This window comes from Mesoplodon mirus (assembly GCF_964341445.2).
Source record: "Mesoplodon mirus genome assembly, chromosome: 8".
Taxonomy (NCBI): domain Eukaryota; kingdom Metazoa; phylum Chordata; class Mammalia; order Artiodactyla; family Ziphiidae; genus Mesoplodon; species Mesoplodon mirus.
The window spans coordinates 86,027,033-86,044,132 of NC_138984.1; the positions used below are offsets into that span (position 1 = coordinate 86,027,033).

Sequence of the window (17,100 nt, forward strand, 5' to 3'; positions counted from 1 at the left end):
CACCCATACCTCGGTGGGAAACTTTTATCAACTAGAGGACAGCGCTTATGTATATAGTTCCTACTGCTTTTAGTCTTACAGTCTCATTTTCAAAGTTACTTAGGTCAGCACCTTTTCTCTTGCCCCCTTCAGTGAGGGCACCGCATACATTTGTAATACAGTTATATTCTTTTGTCACCGTCTGCATTATATCCTGGAACCCCCTCTTCCCCTTCTTTTTCAAATTTTGCATACATTAAGTTTTACTCTTTGTGCTGTAAAGCTATATGGGTTTTAATAAATGCATATTCTGGGACTTTCCTGGCACTCCAATGGTTAAGACTCCACGCTTCCAATGCAGGGGGCACGGGTTCAATCCCTGGTTGGGGAACTAAGATCATGCATGCCGTGCATGGCACTACAGGAAAAGAAAGAAAAAAGAAAGAAAGAAAGAAAGAAATGCACAGTGTTATGAATCCATTACAGTATCATACGAAATTTCTCCACCCTAAAAAAAACCAAAGCCCTGTGCTACTTAATCAACCCTCTCTCCTCCCCAAAACTCTCTACAGCAGTGTGTTCATGTTTATAAATTCATGTGATTCACTTCAATCCTGTTTCCACTTAGCAGATGATTGAAGGAGACAGAGTAAGTGGCTTAGTCAGAATTTCACTATGTGGTGCTGATGGCGCTACAACTTGTGCCTTGTGACTCCTGATGTGATGCTCTTTCTACCACACAACTCCACTTCCTTGATTTCAGCAGGGAGAGGCATGGTTGTGCACACAGACAAGAAGAAGAGAAGACAGAAATGGTGCTAAGTGACCGTACCTTACATTAATGGAAGCTTTTACACTAAACATATGAGAAAGTGGAATTCCTGTTCTGGTAATTTGGTGAACCTGATACCCCAAAAACCTTTCTGCTATAAAATATTCCCAAAAGCCTGGACAAATACATTAAAAAATATATCTTGTTAAATATCGATACATCAGTGAGCCAGCAAAAAAGAAAGAGAAACCCTCAGAGACCAAAAGCTAGCAAAGATCCAAAGAGCTGAGAGAGCAATGAAGCCAGCAGTTGCCCAAATTCCATAGTGTTTAAAAAACAAAACACATCACATCACCAAAACTTATCTAAACTCAAGTTTGGTTTAACATTAGAAAATATATTTATGTAATTACCACATTATCAGATTACAGGAAAAAAGTATATTATTACCCCAGCAGTTACAGAGAAAGTCTTTGATAAAATTCAACACCCATTCATCACTAAAAATAAAATGAACAAGACTTTTAGCAAATATGGAATGGATGAGAATTTCATTAACCTGATAAAAGGTAGCTACCAAAAACCTACAATGTCATCCTTAATGGTGAAATATTAGAAGTATTCCATTTATAAACATGAATAAGACAAGGATGTCCATTATCACTGGTTCTATTCAACACTGCACTGGAGGTCCTGGCCAGCACAGTAAGAAAAGAAAGACGAAAAAAAATAAAAGAGTTGAGAGGGAAGTAATAAAACTGTCACAGTTTCCAGAGGACATGATTATCTATGTAGAAAAATCCCCCAAACCTTACAAATGACAATTATTGCTATTAAAGATAAATGTTGGCAAACAAAAGATCAAAATACAAAAACAACGTTGCTAAACATAAGATCATATACAAAAAGACAACTGCATGTTTACATACTAGCAAAAATATAGTGAGAAGACCTAATTTGAAAATATACCATTCACACAACGAAGACCCAATGCAGCCCCCCAAAAAAATTAATTAAAAAAATAAATATACCATTTACAACACTGACCAAAAATATAATGCACTTAGAAAGTTGCAAAATATGCAATCCATTAAGAAAAAGATTATAAAATTTCATTAAAAGACACTAAAAAGATCTAAATAAATGGAGAGACATACTGTCTTCAGAGATAGGATAATTTGATATGGTAAAGATGTCAGTTCTCTTCAAATTGATAGGTAGATTTAATGTCATCCCAATCAAAATTCCAGTAAGGTTTTTGTAGAACTTAAGCAGATTTAAAAATGTATATGAAAGTGCAATTCCAAAAAAGAAATAAGACCCTCTTGAAGAAAAGGAATAAGGTAGAGGACTTGCTCTACCAGCTGGAAAGACTTATTATAAAAGTGGTCAGGTATTCATTAACCCAGGGAGAGAAAAATAGAATAGACCAGAAAATAGAGCCTAGAAATACACTGTGAATGTAAACTTGATATATAAACAGAGTTAGCACTACAGATCTGTGGAGAAACGAGGGCCCCTCCAATAAATGGCTCTGGGACAAGTAGTCATCGGTGTACAAAAAAAAGAGGGACAATAAATGGGTGTTAGTTTAAGGTGCTTAGTTTGGGGTAATTTGTTACACAGCAATAGAAAAAGAACACCTTTTTTAATGTGTGTACCAAAACACAGGTTTAAGGTCTATAGAAGCACTTTTCTAGGAATAAAAAGCCCAAAAGAAGCAAAAGCCCAGCCAGTAGAAAATGGATAAATAAATTGTAGTAAATTCACACAATGAAATACTATATACTGGTAAAAATAAATGAAATGAACTACAGGTACTCTGTCAAGTGTAATGTTGAAGCAATAGACAACTTGTAGAAGAGTACATATATGCAGTATGATTCAATTTATATGATGTTCAAAAACATTCAAAACTTAATGTTTTATTTATATAAAGAGGAAAGAGGGATCCAGGAACAACGATGGGCACACAGGAGACGTCGAAGTTTTAGGTAATGTCCTATTTTCTTAAAGTTGATGATAGCTATCTGGGTATTCACTTTATAATTATTATTTATATATTATGCTATGTTACCTATACATATTCTTTTGAATAAATAAAGTATTTTTTAAATAAGAGGAATAGTTTGTAAACTTTACTATCAATCCTTTAAAGCTAAATCTTTCTGGATTTTGTATATGAATGAATCTACTACATGTTCAGACATATATCAAAATATGCAGAGAAAAAATAAAAGAACCAAATTTATGGTTAAAAGCCTTAATAATTTCAAAATAAATTTCCAAAAGTGACTCACTCTCACCTGAACTACTACAATTACCTGCTAACTGGTCTCTCTACTTCACTCTTGTCCTGATGCTGTACCTAACTATCTCTTTAAGGGAATGTAATATCACTCCAGAGATTTTTCCCATCACATTGCCATGGGCTCACATGCTCTGACCCCTGCCTACTTCTGGGACCTGATTTTATTCCTCTCTTCGCACATGCCCCAGCCATAGAACAGATCCTAACATTCTCCAGCATTAATGTCTATAATGCTAATGTGTACATTTAATGAAATCTTGGCGTCTTTCATTGACAGCACATCGTGAGTATTTCCCTGCTTTCCATTTGTTCTGGGGAATTTGGGGATGTTGATTTGTGGTTCTGCTTTATCATGATTTCACTTGACTCTTTTCTTCATCTTTAATATCCACTACATCAGAAGTCCTGTCAGTTCTACTTTTGAAATAAATATATCCTGAATCTGCCTTCTTTCCACCTCTCCTGCTACCACTCTAGTCCATCTATCATCTCTTATCTGGACCAATGCAACAGCCACCATCTCCTTGTTTCCATTCTTGTGCCACTGCAGTACACTATAGCCACAGTGATCTTATTATAACAAATTAGATCATGTTACACTCCTTCTTCAAAGTGTCCCATGGCTTCCCATCACAACAGAATAAAATCCAAAATTCCTTATACCCGATGTGACTTGGTCCCAGCCTACCTTGGCAAGTTCACTTCCCTCACGCACACTAAAGAATCACACTAGCCTTCTCACAGTTTTAGAATAATCCAACGTTGTGATTGCCTTGGGGACCCTGAACTGGAGCATCCCTCTGCCTAGACTACTCTAACCTTAGTTCATGCAGATTGGCTCATCCTCATCATTCAGGGCTCAGTTCAAACTCCACTCTTCAGAGAGGCCTTTCCTGACCATTCTGGGTACAGCAGGGCTCTCAACCACTCACTGTCGAGCACATCACTCTGTTTTCTCTTCTTCCCAACACTTTATCACTACCTGAAAATCTTATTTTTAAAATCTATGTATTTGTCTATCTCTCCCAACACGTGAGGACCTTGTTCCCTGTTCATTGTTATACCCTATGCTGAAATAGTTGCCAGCACATTGTAGATGAAAATAATTACATGTTGAATGAATGACCTCTTGTGGCCTTGGTTCAAATTTCTTTGTCTCTGAACAAATGTTCAGGTTTAATAACCGGAGTGTTTTATACATTTATTCTGTTATGCCTCTTTAAATGACGTATGTGAACAAAAAGCATTTTATTAACTTCTGAACTCATATGTCCTCTTTTCTGTCTTTAAAATATCAATGGCCAAGGGTGGTTAAGTATTCTGTAAACATCACACAGACACAGAATGAAAAAAAAAAAAAAGAACTAATGTTTGTTTTATGCCCCAAATTAAGAGAAGTCATTTCCAAATCTTAACCTAGGGATAGCTAGCTGTTCATGACATTTTACCTTCAACAAGAAAATATCTACTTTATAGGTAGAACTGTTAGGGATTAAAGTTTTTTTTTGTTTGTTTGTGAAGAAAAGAATCTTTATTTATTGATTGATTAATTCCCATAGGTTTATTTTTTATTTTATTTTTTTAACATCTTTATTGGAGTATAATTGCTTTACAGTGGTGTGTTCGTTTCTGCTTTATAACAAGGGATTAAAGTTTTTAAAAAGTTATTTCTTTTTATTAATATTGTGGTTTCCTACTTATTTAAAGAATGAAGACTAAATCTGATTCTATGTGAAAAGTACTTAGTTCCTGACAATAGAATCTGTACAACATTGTTTTTAGAATAGCCCATTCATTCAACATATATATGCATCCTTAGCGCACTGCCTAAAATGTGGTTACTGTATATGTATGTTGAATGAATGAATGGACCTCTCTAAACACAAACGTTGGGAAGACAGGCAAACAACAATTCTAATATAGTGCCACAACCAGTGTATGCAGAGTAACGTGTTAGAAGAGGCAAGGCTATAACTTGCCTTGCCTCTTCTAACATGTTAGAAGATGGAGGGGTCAGGAAAAGTGTGTGAGTGGAGCTGTGATACCTGGGATGAGTCTTGAGATAAATAGATAAGAGGAAAGGAAGGGCGCTCCAGACTAAGAAAATTTTAAATGTAAAGGCACCCTGGCTTGAGCAAGTAGGCAACATGTCAGAAGCACAACAGCAAATGTAGGGTTTCCCTGGTGGCGCAGTGGTTAAGAATCCGTCTTCCATTGCAGGGGACGGGTTGGAGCCCTGGTCTGGGAAGATCCCACATGCCACAGAACAACTAAGCCCGTGCGCCACAACTACTGAGCCTGTGCTCTAGAGCCCGTGAGCCACAACTACCGAGCCCGCATGCCGCAACTAATGAAGCCCACACGCCTAGAGCCCGTGCTCCGCAACAAGAGAAGACACTGCGATTAGAAGTCTGCGCACCGCAACGAAGAGAAGTCCCCGCTCACCACAACGAGAGAAATCCCGCGTGCAGCAATGAAGACCCAATGCAGCCAAAAATAATAAATAAATAAATTAATTAATTAAAATTTTTAAAAAAGCACAGACTCTAAAAAAAAAAAAAAAAGGAGCAAATGTGAAAGATGGACAAAGATGAGGCTGAAAATGTGGGCAAGATGCAGGTAGTAAAGTGCCCTATATACTACACTAAGGCATTCAGATTTTGTCCTGTAAGGCACCTATACTGACCTCGAGGAATTCGTATATGTAGCCTCGAGGTTATGAGATTTCTCTAGAGAAATGTTTTATTTTTAATTTGTTAAAAATCTAAATAAAAAAATTTTTTTGAACAAAAGGATACTCTGGATCACCTGGATGACTACCTTTTAATTGATTACAGTACTGTCACAAGATTTCAGTTCACACGTTTGTGTTTAGGACTGCACTGGCAAACAAGTGGTTTATCATTGGCACAGGTTAATGAGAGACATGGAGACTTTTACGTAAGTGATATTTGTCAAGTGAAGGTCAAATAAAATCATGACACAATGAACAAAGGAAGATTTTTACATTGGTTTAAATAAAGAAAAGAGGTGAAGTCACTGAGTAATCTCTCAACACAAGGACAATGCGGACAGGCCTTTCTGTAAGGAGTTTATGCCCTGGAGGACAGTGAAGGTTTACTTTTTAGAGCATGATCGGTCCAGCAAAAACAGTCTCATTGGTAACAACGAATAAGCATTCATCAGAATTTATTTGTTTTATAGTTCTGCTTCATTTAATGTACAACCGTTTATACCGAACATATTTTAAGTTCACCATAGAGAATCCTAGGTATCTATCTACTTAGGTTTGAGAAATTCTGCTCTGGGTGACTGGGAGGCACTGAAAGATTATATAGGGAAATGACAGATTTGTGCTTTAGAAAAATCACTCTGGCAGCAGTGTGGAGGGTTGGAATTGAAAGTATTTAAGTAAGGCAGAAAGGAGGCTACTTAACATAATAATGTGATAAAATGGTGAGGCCCTAAATTACTCTGGGGGGGATATGAAGAGGAGATGGATAACAGAATCAAAAGCACTTGGTTAGGGTGACAGAAAAGAGGGCATCTAGGATGACTGTCCCTTGGGTGACTTGGTGGTGAGATACAGACCACTGGGAGACAAACAAGTTGGGGTGAAGGGGAAGGAGAAAAAAAGAGGTGATCAATTCAATTCAGCAATGATTTGAATTTCATTTTCGCCAAAGAAAACCCAGTTATCTTTTCTGGGTCCGTTTTCTCAGTGACAGCTGCATTCATGAATTACCAAATTAACTATTATAGCGCTCTCTAAAAATATACAAAGCACTCCACAGTATGCTGTAAATAAGTCATGAAAAAATCAGCAAAAGCCCAGGCCCTAAAGGAAATTCAGCAGAGTTAAAAAGAGATATGACAAATTTTTCCTAAACACTTAAAACCAATGCACTCACCCAGTATTGTACTTTTTGCTCTGTCAGTCAAATGCAATCACTCCCTAGCCCACGTCTGAACAAGAGGCCACGTGGGAGATGCAAAGACACCATCCTCAAGGCACTTAAAAGCAAAGCAGTGGGCCTCGTCTGGTGCATGATTCCTGAAACCTTAGTGTGGTAAGAATGTCATATCCTCAGTGACCCAGCCCTTGAGGATATGACAGGAACCTTGACCTTACAGGCAGGGCTGGTCACAAAATTATCTTTTACTTAGAGGAATCAACGTGGAGTACCCTAGGCAGTTCAATAACAATGTAAATATTTCATATTTCATTCCCGATAAGGGGGGAAAAAAAGGCGAGAGTAAGGACAATGCAGCAATTATCGCAAAACCAGCCTGCGTCTCCGCGGACCACAAGAGGGCGGGCCTCCGGGAAAGTAATTCAACTCTAGTTTGGTGGGAATGTCAGCACCTTCACCACTAACTCATAATAACAAAAGCATAGTGTTTACGGACCCAAAAGGTTTAACCGTCCACCTTATCCACAACGTCCAACGCGTGACTGAAGGGAAAGCCGAGGGCGTACCTTTCTTTAGCACAGGACGCTGCCTTCGGGGGAGAGGGGCGGTAGCACACGACACTGCGCCCCTCTCGGCGCCCGGTCAGGGCCTCTCAGAGCAAAAGTCGGGGGCTGAGAGACGTAAGGCTACCGGGGCGGCAAGGGACGGACCCCTGAATGCAGGGCTCAAACAGGTAACGAGGACGAACAGACTGCAGCACAGCGCCCCCAGGGCTCTCCCCTGGCGCCGCGTGCAGAGCCGGAAAGGCGCGCCAGCCCTACGGCGCAGCCTCCGCCGGCGCCAGAGGAGGCGGGGTAGGGCGGGGCAGCGGCCGGTTGGAGGCGGGGCCGGGGGGGGGGTAAGCGCTCGCTCCCCACTACCTTGTGGGGGTTGTAGTTCTGGGAACAAGTCAAGATCCCTCCGAGGGCACTGGGGACTACATTTCCCAGTGAGGGAACGGCTCCGGCGGACCGCGCGTTACGGGCGTCGCAGTGCCGGCCGCCGGGTCCGGAGCCGGAGAGCGTTAGAGGGGCCAGCCAGGAAGGGGGTTTCTTTTCCTTCCCAGTTGTCCGCTCTCGGGCGGCACCGGCTCTGCCTTCCCTCGCCCCACTGCCGTGCGCCCCCAGCCCGGCTCCGGGCGTCAGCTTTTCCTGGCCCCCTCGGGGAGCTGGGGCCTGGAGGTTCGGAGGTAGCGGCCGCTGCCCGGCGCCGGAGTGAGGGGCGCACTCCTCTTGGGCCCTGCCAACTCCGCCACCGGCCGGCACCTCCATGGGCCCAAGCCAGAAGCCCAACGTGTGCCGCAGGCTGAGTCGCCGGGCGCTGGGCTTCTTCTCTCGGGACGCGGGCGTGGTGCAGAGGACGAACCTGGGTATCCTGCGGGCGCTGGTGTGCCAGGTGACCGCCCGTCGGCCGGGAGCCGAACCAAGGGCAGCGGGGCGACTGGCGGGGGTTGGGGCTAGGGGTGGGAATCAAGCTTCCGGCCGGGGTGCAGTTTTCACGCAATACAGCCCCGTTTTAAGAAGATCACCCTTGATAGGCAGGGTGATCCAGGCCTTGAACCTGGAGGATTAGTAAATAGCCTTTAATAGAACCGGCACATACTTTTAGTTTTAACTTTCGTATGTCTTATTGCAGACAGTTGTTTTTTTTTCTAAAAATTGGTCACCCCACTTAAGCCAAAACGTGAAGGCAGAGTGAGGAAGAATTGGACATAATGTTTTTTTAAGAACGTACATGAAATTACTTTGAAAACTGTAAATGTAACTATCCAACTTAAAATTGGTGCACAGTAGAAACTTAGGAGTTATTTACTAAATCGAAATTCCTGTGTCTTTCAGGAAAGTACTAAGTTTAAGAATGTTTGGACAACTCATTCCAAGTCACCTATAGCCTATGAGAGAGGAAGAATATATTTTGACAACTATCGGTACTGTGTCAGCAGGTATCTTTTTGGTGAAACTTTTTGCTGTAATTCACTTGACTGTTGATCTTAACTCTAATTTTTATAGAAACACATGCCTACATTAGTGCCTAGTGAAATAGGAGAATGGAGAAATCGGTCCAAAATAAGGGGAGGGGGTAAAATGCATGTAATTTTAAAATCTTGTTAAGTCTAAAGTTTGAGGTTTTATCCTTGTAAACACCAATTTAAAGCAAATTTATATTGCAGGCAAAATGACAGGTTGCTGAGTACAATGTAGTATTTTATTCTGCTTAAAAGATAACCGGAGTCAAGAGATCCAGGTACCTACTAATTAGATGCTGTTGCAGAGAAGACTTTCTGTGTTTTGTTTTGAAACTACTTGCCTTTGTTTTAGAAGAAAATTTTCAAACTTGCTCAAGTAGAGAATAGTATAGTGAACCCCATATATTCATTACCTAGATTCAAAAAGGATCAAGATTTCGCCACATTTGCTTATCTTTTCCCACCCCCTTTTCCATTATTCCTTTGCTAAATATTTTAAAGCCTATTCCAAACATCATGCCATACTTAAGTTTGCTTCTCTAAAAAAATATGGCTATTTTCTTTTTCTTTTTTAACCGCTTTGTAATTCACCTTTTTAAAGTGTACGATTCAATGATTTTTACTTCCTTGAAATTCAATGAAAATGAATTTGATGAACCACTGATGGTTCATATAGACAACCATCACTACAGTTAATTTTAGAACATTTTCATTACCTCACAAAGAAACACTGTACCCTTTAGCTATCACCAGGATACCTTCATCACCCTCAGCCCTATGCAACTGCTAGTTTACTTTCTGTCTCTAGATTCATCTGTTTTGGACATTTCAAAAAATTGAATCACATAATATGTGATTTTTGTGTGTGACTGGCTTCTTAGTAGATTACCAGTTTATTATAAAAGTTTATAACTCAGGAACAGCCAGATGGAAGAGATGCATAGGGCAATGTGTATGGGAAGGAGCACAGAGCTTCTGTGCTCTCTGAGCCCGCCACTCTTCCTGAATCTCCATGTGTTCACCAACCCAGAAACACCTCTCCTTTTCTAATATATATATTTAATGCCATACATTTCCCTCTAAGGACTGTTTTTGCTGCATCCCACAAATGTTGATACATTGTATATTCATTTTAAAATTTGAGAGCTTCTTTGACCCTTGTGTTAATTAGAAATGTGTCATTTAATCTCCAAATATTTTGAGATTTTCCAGCTATCTTTCTGTTATTGATTTCTAATCTAATTCCACTGTGTTCTGAGAGCATATTTTGTATTATTTCTAGTTTTTTAAATTTGTTGAAGTGTACTTTATGGCCCAGAGTGTGGTCTATCTTGGTGAATGTTTCACATGGGCTTGAGAAGAATGTGTATTCCCTTGTTGTTGGATGAAGTACTCTAAAGATGTCAGTTGGACCCAGCTGATTGATGGTACTGTTCAGTTCAACTATATCCTTATGGACTCCGCTTGTTGGATCTGTCAGTTACTGATAGAGGTTCTTTTGAAGTCTCTAACTATATTAGTCTATTTCTCCTTGTGTTCTATAAGTTTTTGTATCACATATTTTGACATTCTGTTGTTAGATGCATACACATTAAGTAATGCCACTCTTTATCCCTGATAATTTTCCTTGTCAAAGTCTGCTGTGTCTGAAATTAATATGGCTACTCCAGCTTTCTTTGTTTCTTTGTCTTTTATTCTTTTTCTGCCTTCTCTGGTTTCAACTGAGCATCCTATATGATTACGTTTTCTCTCCACTTTAACATATCAATTATATTTCTTTTTAAAACTTTTTAGTGGTTGCCTTGGAACTTGCAGTATACATTTACAACTAATCTAAGTCACTTTCAAGTCACTTTCTCCTACTCTCTTCATGAGTAGTGCAGCTACCTTATAACAGTGTTTCTAATTCCTCCCTCCTGTCTTTTATAGTATTGATGTCATTCATTTTACTTATCCATAAGCTATAATCATTGAATACCTTGTTGCTGAATACATTATTATAAACACATTTTTATCTGTTAAATCAATTAAGTATAAGAGAAACAGTGGATTTTATTTTATCTTTATTTATTCCTTCTTTAACATTCTTCTTTTCTTTATGTAGATCTGAGTTTCTGACCTATATCATTTTTCTTCTCTCTGGAGAACTTCTTTGAGTTCTTAAGGCAGAACTTTCTTATAAGGCAGGTTCACTGACAACACATTCCCTCAATTTTTGTTTGTCTGAAAAAGTCTTATTTCTCCTCAACTTTTGAAGGATAACCTCTCAGGATACAGAATTCTAGGTTGGTGGGAGTTTGTTTTGTTTCATCACTTTAAATATTTCACTCCATTCTCTACTTGCTTGCATGGTTTCTGAAGAGAAGTCCAGTGTAATTCTTAACCTGTTCATCTGTAGGTAAGGTGATTTTTTTCCCTCTGCCGTCTTTCAAGGTGTTCTCTTTGTTTTTGATTTTCTACAGTTGGAATATGGTATGCCTAGGTATAGATTTTTTGGTATTTATCATGCTTGGTGTTCTGTAAGCTTCCTATATATGTGGTTTGGTGTCTGTCATTAATTTTGGAAAATTTTCAGCCATTATTATTTCAGTATTTCTTCTGTTTTGTTCTCTTTCTTCTCCTTCTGGTATTCCCATTATGTGTACATTACACATTTTCCAATTTCCCACAGTTCTTAGATGTTCTGTTCTGCTTTTTTCATTCTTTTTTCTTTCTAGTTTGGGAAGTTTCTGGTGACATATGTTCAAGATCACTGATTCTTTCCTTGGCTGTGTCGGGTCTCCTGATAAGCCCATCAAAGACATTCTTCATTTGTATTATGGTGTTTTTGATTTCTAGCATTTCCTTTTGATTTTTCTTGGGATTTTTTTCTCTCTGCTTAATTACCCATCTGTTCCTCCATGTGTCCACTGTTTCCATTAGAGTCCTTAGCATATTAATCATATTTATTTTAAGTTCCCAATCTGATAATTCCAAAACCTCCACCATAACTTTAGTCTGGTCCTCACACTTGCTTTGTCTCTTTAAACTTCGTATTTTGCATTTTAACATGCCTTGTAATTTTTTGTTGAAAGTTGTACATGATGTATTGGGTAAAAGGAATTGCAGTAAATAGGTCTTTAGAGTGAGATTAATGTTTATCTGGCTAGGAGTTAGGCTGTGTTTGTTGTTTGCTGTCGCTGTAGGTGTCAGAGCCTAGAATTTTCTCTGGTGTTCTTGTTTTTGTCTCCCCAGTACTGACTCCAGAGGCTTGCTCCTGGGTTTTTGCTTCTAGTAAGCTGTGATTCTTGGTATCCACCTCTCTGTCCAGTTTTGGGGGCAGCAATTTGCCCTCTGACCTCAATTATCTGATGTAACTAATAAGAGTTGTTGATTTTCAGTTTGCTTAGCTGTTTTCTTGTTGTGAGGACATGACTGATGTACCAGAAACCAGAAGTTAGAGACAATGGATTTTTAGGTAGTGTTTGAGATTTGTTCTGACCCTGGAGGGCTCCTCCCAGCAATCTTTTTCTGGTTCTCTCCAGCAAATTAGCCAGCCTACAGTTTAGCCTGTATGGCCAGTGAATCTACAGATCTCTACTCATTTGCCTTTCATCACAACCTCCACTGGTTGTGAGAGTGCTCTTAGGCTAGAACTTCTCACTCTGTTACAAATGAAGTCAGTTTCTCTGGTGAGAGACTTGGGGCTATCTGCTTTATGGCCTGCTTCTCTGCCAGGCAAAATCCTCAAGCCAAGGCTCTCAAGCTGGTGGGGGGAGAGGGTCAGTGGCACTTTTGCCTCTGAATGACTCCCCTACTCTATCTGAGCACATGAGGTTGGGGCAGACATTAGCCTCGGATTTTCTTGCCACTCTCAATGTGGAACCACTGCTTTATGAGGTGGGATAAGGGTAAATCAGAGCTCCAGTATTCTTAGGCATGGCAGGCCCAAGGTAGAGCCTCCATCCCATGAGTAGGGGCTAGGCAGAAGAAGGGAGTCCCGCCTCTTGACTGCACTAACCTAGGACCCAGGCCCAGCAACGAGGAGGTGGAGGCTGGATGGAAAATGCTGTCATTCTACCCTTCGAGGGAAGGTAACCCTCTAGGAGCCAGGGGTTGAGGGAGCCCTGTGCTCTTGGCTGTACCAGTCTGGAGTAGAGTTTTCATCTTGCTGAGCTAAGAATGGTGGAGAGGGAGCACATATTATTTCATACACCATAGACTCTTACTGTTCTTACTGAGTTCTAGTAGATTTTTTTGAGTAAGTGTTTTTTCATTTGTTATATGCCTCTAGGACCATTTCCAAAGACTTTAATTAGTTGTTCTTTTATAATTCTCACCATTTTCCTGGGGAGTGTGTCCATAGAGCTCCTCATACTCTCATGCTAGAAGTGGAAATCTGGACATCTTCTTATATCATCATAATGTCATTATCATGCCCAGCATAATTAACAGTAATTCTTTGGTATCTTTTTTTTTTTTTTTTTTTTTTTTTGCGGTACGCGGGCCTCTCACTGCCGTGACCTCTCCCGTTGCGGAGCACAGGCTCCGGACGCGCAGGCTCAGCGGCCATGGCTCACGGGCCCAGCCGCTCCACGGCACGTGGGATCTTCCCGGACCGGGGCACGAACCCGCATCCCCTGCATCGGCAGGCCGACTCTCAACCACTGCGCCACCAGGGAAGCCCTTTTGGTATCATTTAATGCCCGTATTGTAACTTTTCCAATTTAGAGATAGCTGCTTTAATTGAAAATTTTTAAAAAATCAGAGTAAGTGGCATTGATTGGTGATCCAATGGTAAATACCATTGGAGTTCTTTAATATTCCATTCAGGGGTGTTTTACCTATAGGTTAGAATCATATATGAGGTTGCTTTCATTCCTGTGAAATTCTGTTTGGTTTAAACCTTTGAGTCAATGAGAGTACGTCAAAGTTGAATAAAACTGTCACCCTAAAAATTGTTTCTAAATAGTAGTTTAATTTTAAAGTTCATGAGTTTAAAAAAAATGAAAACATCTATGTACACCTCTCAGTAGTAATCAGGGAAGTATATATTAAAGGTAAGAGACTATTTTTCATATCAGAAATACAGTGTTCAATATCGGCAGAAGTATAAACTCATTCAACCTTTCTGAAACACAACTTGGGAGTTAAAAAAAAAAAAAAGCCTTAAAGGGTATTTCCTTTTTTATCTACTAATTTGCATCACAAATAAAGGAACTCTTTATCTAATTAATTTTCATTTTACTATGTTGGAATAACAATTTATGAATGTGGAATTCAACAGAGATATTCATAATAAATGTTAAAGGGTAAAGAAAGAATTCAATATGCTCCAATTTTGGAAAGTGATCAGCAGGTGGGTATGTGTATATAAAGAAAAGCTAGAGGGAAATGAACCAAGATATTAATACTGAGCCAAAATGTTAATATTGGGTAGTTTTATACTATTATAATTTATTTTAATTTATTATATATTTTAGATTTTTTTCTATGAATGTGTATTATGAATTTTGTGATCAGAAAAAAAAATGTTAACGTTTAATCAAGAAGAGGAAAGCAAAGTAGCAAGTTGTATTTTTGGTATTCCAAATCTCTGAATTTAAAAAAGAAAAAAATCCCTCAAATCTGAGCAAACACTACCTCATTTATAAAGAAGAATAATCTTTTTTTTTTCCCCAGCGTTGCATCAGAGCCAAGAAAACTTTATGAAATGCCAAAGTGTTCCAAATCAGAAAAAATAGAGGATGCTTTATTATGGGAATGCCCAGTGGTAAGATTTGTTTTTTAGAGCACTTATTTCTAAAGCATTTTTAGCCTAGAAGAACAGATTATTGTTAATATACTGCATAAAGAAATAAAACTTAAGTATCATAGTGATTCTTAAACCTTGAAAGGAATCAAGAAGAGAGCATATCTTTTGATTATCATTTTTCCTCACGAAGTAACTCCTGTCCTAAGAAATTATATATTAATACTATGAATATATTTTTAACTTTTAATACCATTTGTAAATCTTGAAAACTAGAAAAAGTTATAAACTGATTAAAAGTTTTATAAGCAATATAAGCTAGTTTATAGTTATTCTTAGCATTTAAGAGATTATTCTACTTAATATATTGAGACAATAAAATATTTATTTAGGGCAACAGTTACGTTACATGACTCTTTGAAAGTGGATTCTTATGGGTTTCCTCTATGAATCTTTTTAGGAAAATAATAAGATAAAAATAAAAAAATAAAATAATAGATAAGCTCATTCCATCAGATCAGTGTTGCCCCAGTGTGTATTTTTTCAGAACACCGTTTTCATAAGATGTTAACATCTTATAATTGCTAGAGGAGTTGGGAGAATTAGGTTGTTTAAAGGGTTAAACAAATTTATTTATAGAATTACTTCTCAGAGCCTTTAATACTATTAATACTTATAATAATACTGCTGTTCATGGTGATTGTCAAACCGTTTTCCCAGCTTTTTTGATTATAGAACTTTCTATTTTGAGATATATTTTTATTTTATTTTATTTTATTTATTTATTTTTTTGCAGTACACGGGCCTCTCACTGTTGTGGCCTCTCCCATTGCGGAGCACAGGCTCCGGACGCGCAGGCTCAGCGGCCATGGCTTACGGGCCCAGCCGCTCTGCGGCACGTGGGATCTTCCCGGACCGGGGCATGAACCCGTGTCCCCTGCATCGGCAGGCGGACTCTCAACCACTGTGCCACCAGGGAAGCCCGAGATATATTTTTAAATATTAATTTTCCATAGGATCAGTGTTCTAAGAAACACACTTAAGAAGTGCTGCAACACATATATACAATGGAATATTACTCAGCCATGAAAAGAAACGAAACTGAGTTATGTGTAGTGAGGTAGATGGACCTAGAGACTGTCATACAGGGTGAAGTAAATCAGAAAGAGAAAAACAAATACCGTATGCTAACACATATATATATGGAATCTTAAAAAAAAAATGGTTCTCATGAACCTAGGGGCAGGACAGGAATAAAGACACAGACAGAGAGAATGGACTTGAGGACATGGGGAGGGGGAAGGGTAAGCTGGATGAAGTGAGAGAGTGGCATGGACATATATACACTACCAAATGTAAAATAGATAGCTAGTGGGAAGCAGCCGCATAGCACAGGGAGATCAGCTCGGTGCTTTGTGTACACCTAGAGGGGTGGGAGGGAGCTGCAAGAGGGAGGAGATATGGGGATATATGTATACATATAGCTGATTCACTTGGTTATACAGCAGCAACTAACACACCATTGTAAAGCAATTATACTGCAATAAAGATGTTAAAAAAAAAAAAAAGTACTGCAACAGGGGCTTCCCTGGTGGCCCAGTGGTTAAGACTCCTTGCTTCTACTGCAGGGGGCATGGGTTCGACCCCTGGTCAGGGAACTAAGATCCCACATGATGTGTGATGTGGCCAAAAAAAAAAAAAAAAGTACTACAACAAACTAATCAGGTCTCTGAATCTGGCTGTTTGTTTTTTAGGAAAAATAGAATATGTGACCAAAAATAATGTTTAAAGGTTAAGAGACTATGCTTTGCATTTATTATTAAAATTCCTTTTTCTTTTTAAACACTTGTTTTTACATAAAATTGTAGTTTTCTAGAGCTGCTGCTTTCTTTTTCTCTGGACAGTTACTTTCTTTTCATAGAAGTCTCCTTTTTAAAAATCAGGAAGCTTTAAATCTACGTTCACTTCCCCAACTCCTTATTGAAAGTTAAAAATAACTATTGTGTCCCCACATCTAAAGCCTTTTAATCCAGTCTCATTGGTGAGGGGAAGAGGATGACAGATTTCCTAACTGAGAAAAATTTTGAAGATACCAGTGCAGAACACCAAAAATTTAGAGCAATCCTCTAAAAATAAAGTTTCTAGTAACCGAATTCCTAATCTCAATTCTCTTTAAACATTTTATTCTTATTTGAAGTGGAGCAAGATTTTCCACTAAGAAAAACTACAAAGCATATTGTATTAACTTGCTGATGTGAAACTACATTTAAACTAGCACCCTTCTTCTCTGAGATAATGTGTGAAATACAACTTATAGTTTAGGAAAATAGCTTGAGCCTATTATGTATGCTACTTAATCCTTGTTTTTTTAAGTAGACAAGGTATAAA

The 17,100-nt window shown here is 38.8% G+C and overlaps 2 protein-coding genes across 5 annotated transcripts in view; one reads left to right on the top strand and one right to left on the bottom strand.

The window, feature by feature from the left end:
- Positions 1–7,765, bottom strand: part of METTL8 (methyltransferase 8, tRNA N3-cytidine) — an 89,313-nt gene extending 81,548 nt beyond the window's left edge. Inside the window, exon 1 of the mRNA XM_082631549.1 lies at positions 7,543–7,765. The gene's annotated coding sequence lies outside the window, so the exon portion shown is untranslated. The remainder of the gene's footprint in view (positions 1–7,542) is intronic.
- Positions 7,766–7,974: 209 nt separating this feature from the next.
- Positions 7,975–17,100, top strand: part of DCAF17 (DDB1 and CUL4 associated factor 17) — a 37,801-nt gene continuing 28,675 nt past the window's right edge. For 2 of the 4 annotated variants that reach the window (XM_082630377.1, XM_082630378.1), the window contains exons 1-3: positions 8,174–8,410; positions 8,854–8,957; positions 14,643–14,733. In XM_082630377.1, coding sequence (XP_082486503.1) covers positions 8,285–8,410; positions 8,854–8,957; positions 14,643–14,733 — 321 coding nt within the window. In that variant the 5' untranslated portion in view covers positions 8,174–8,284. Of the gene's footprint in view, positions 8,411–8,853; positions 8,958–9,181; positions 9,260–14,642; positions 14,734–17,100 lie in introns of those variants that run through there. The other 2 variants (XM_082630376.1, XM_082630375.1) reach the window with 2 other exon arrangements.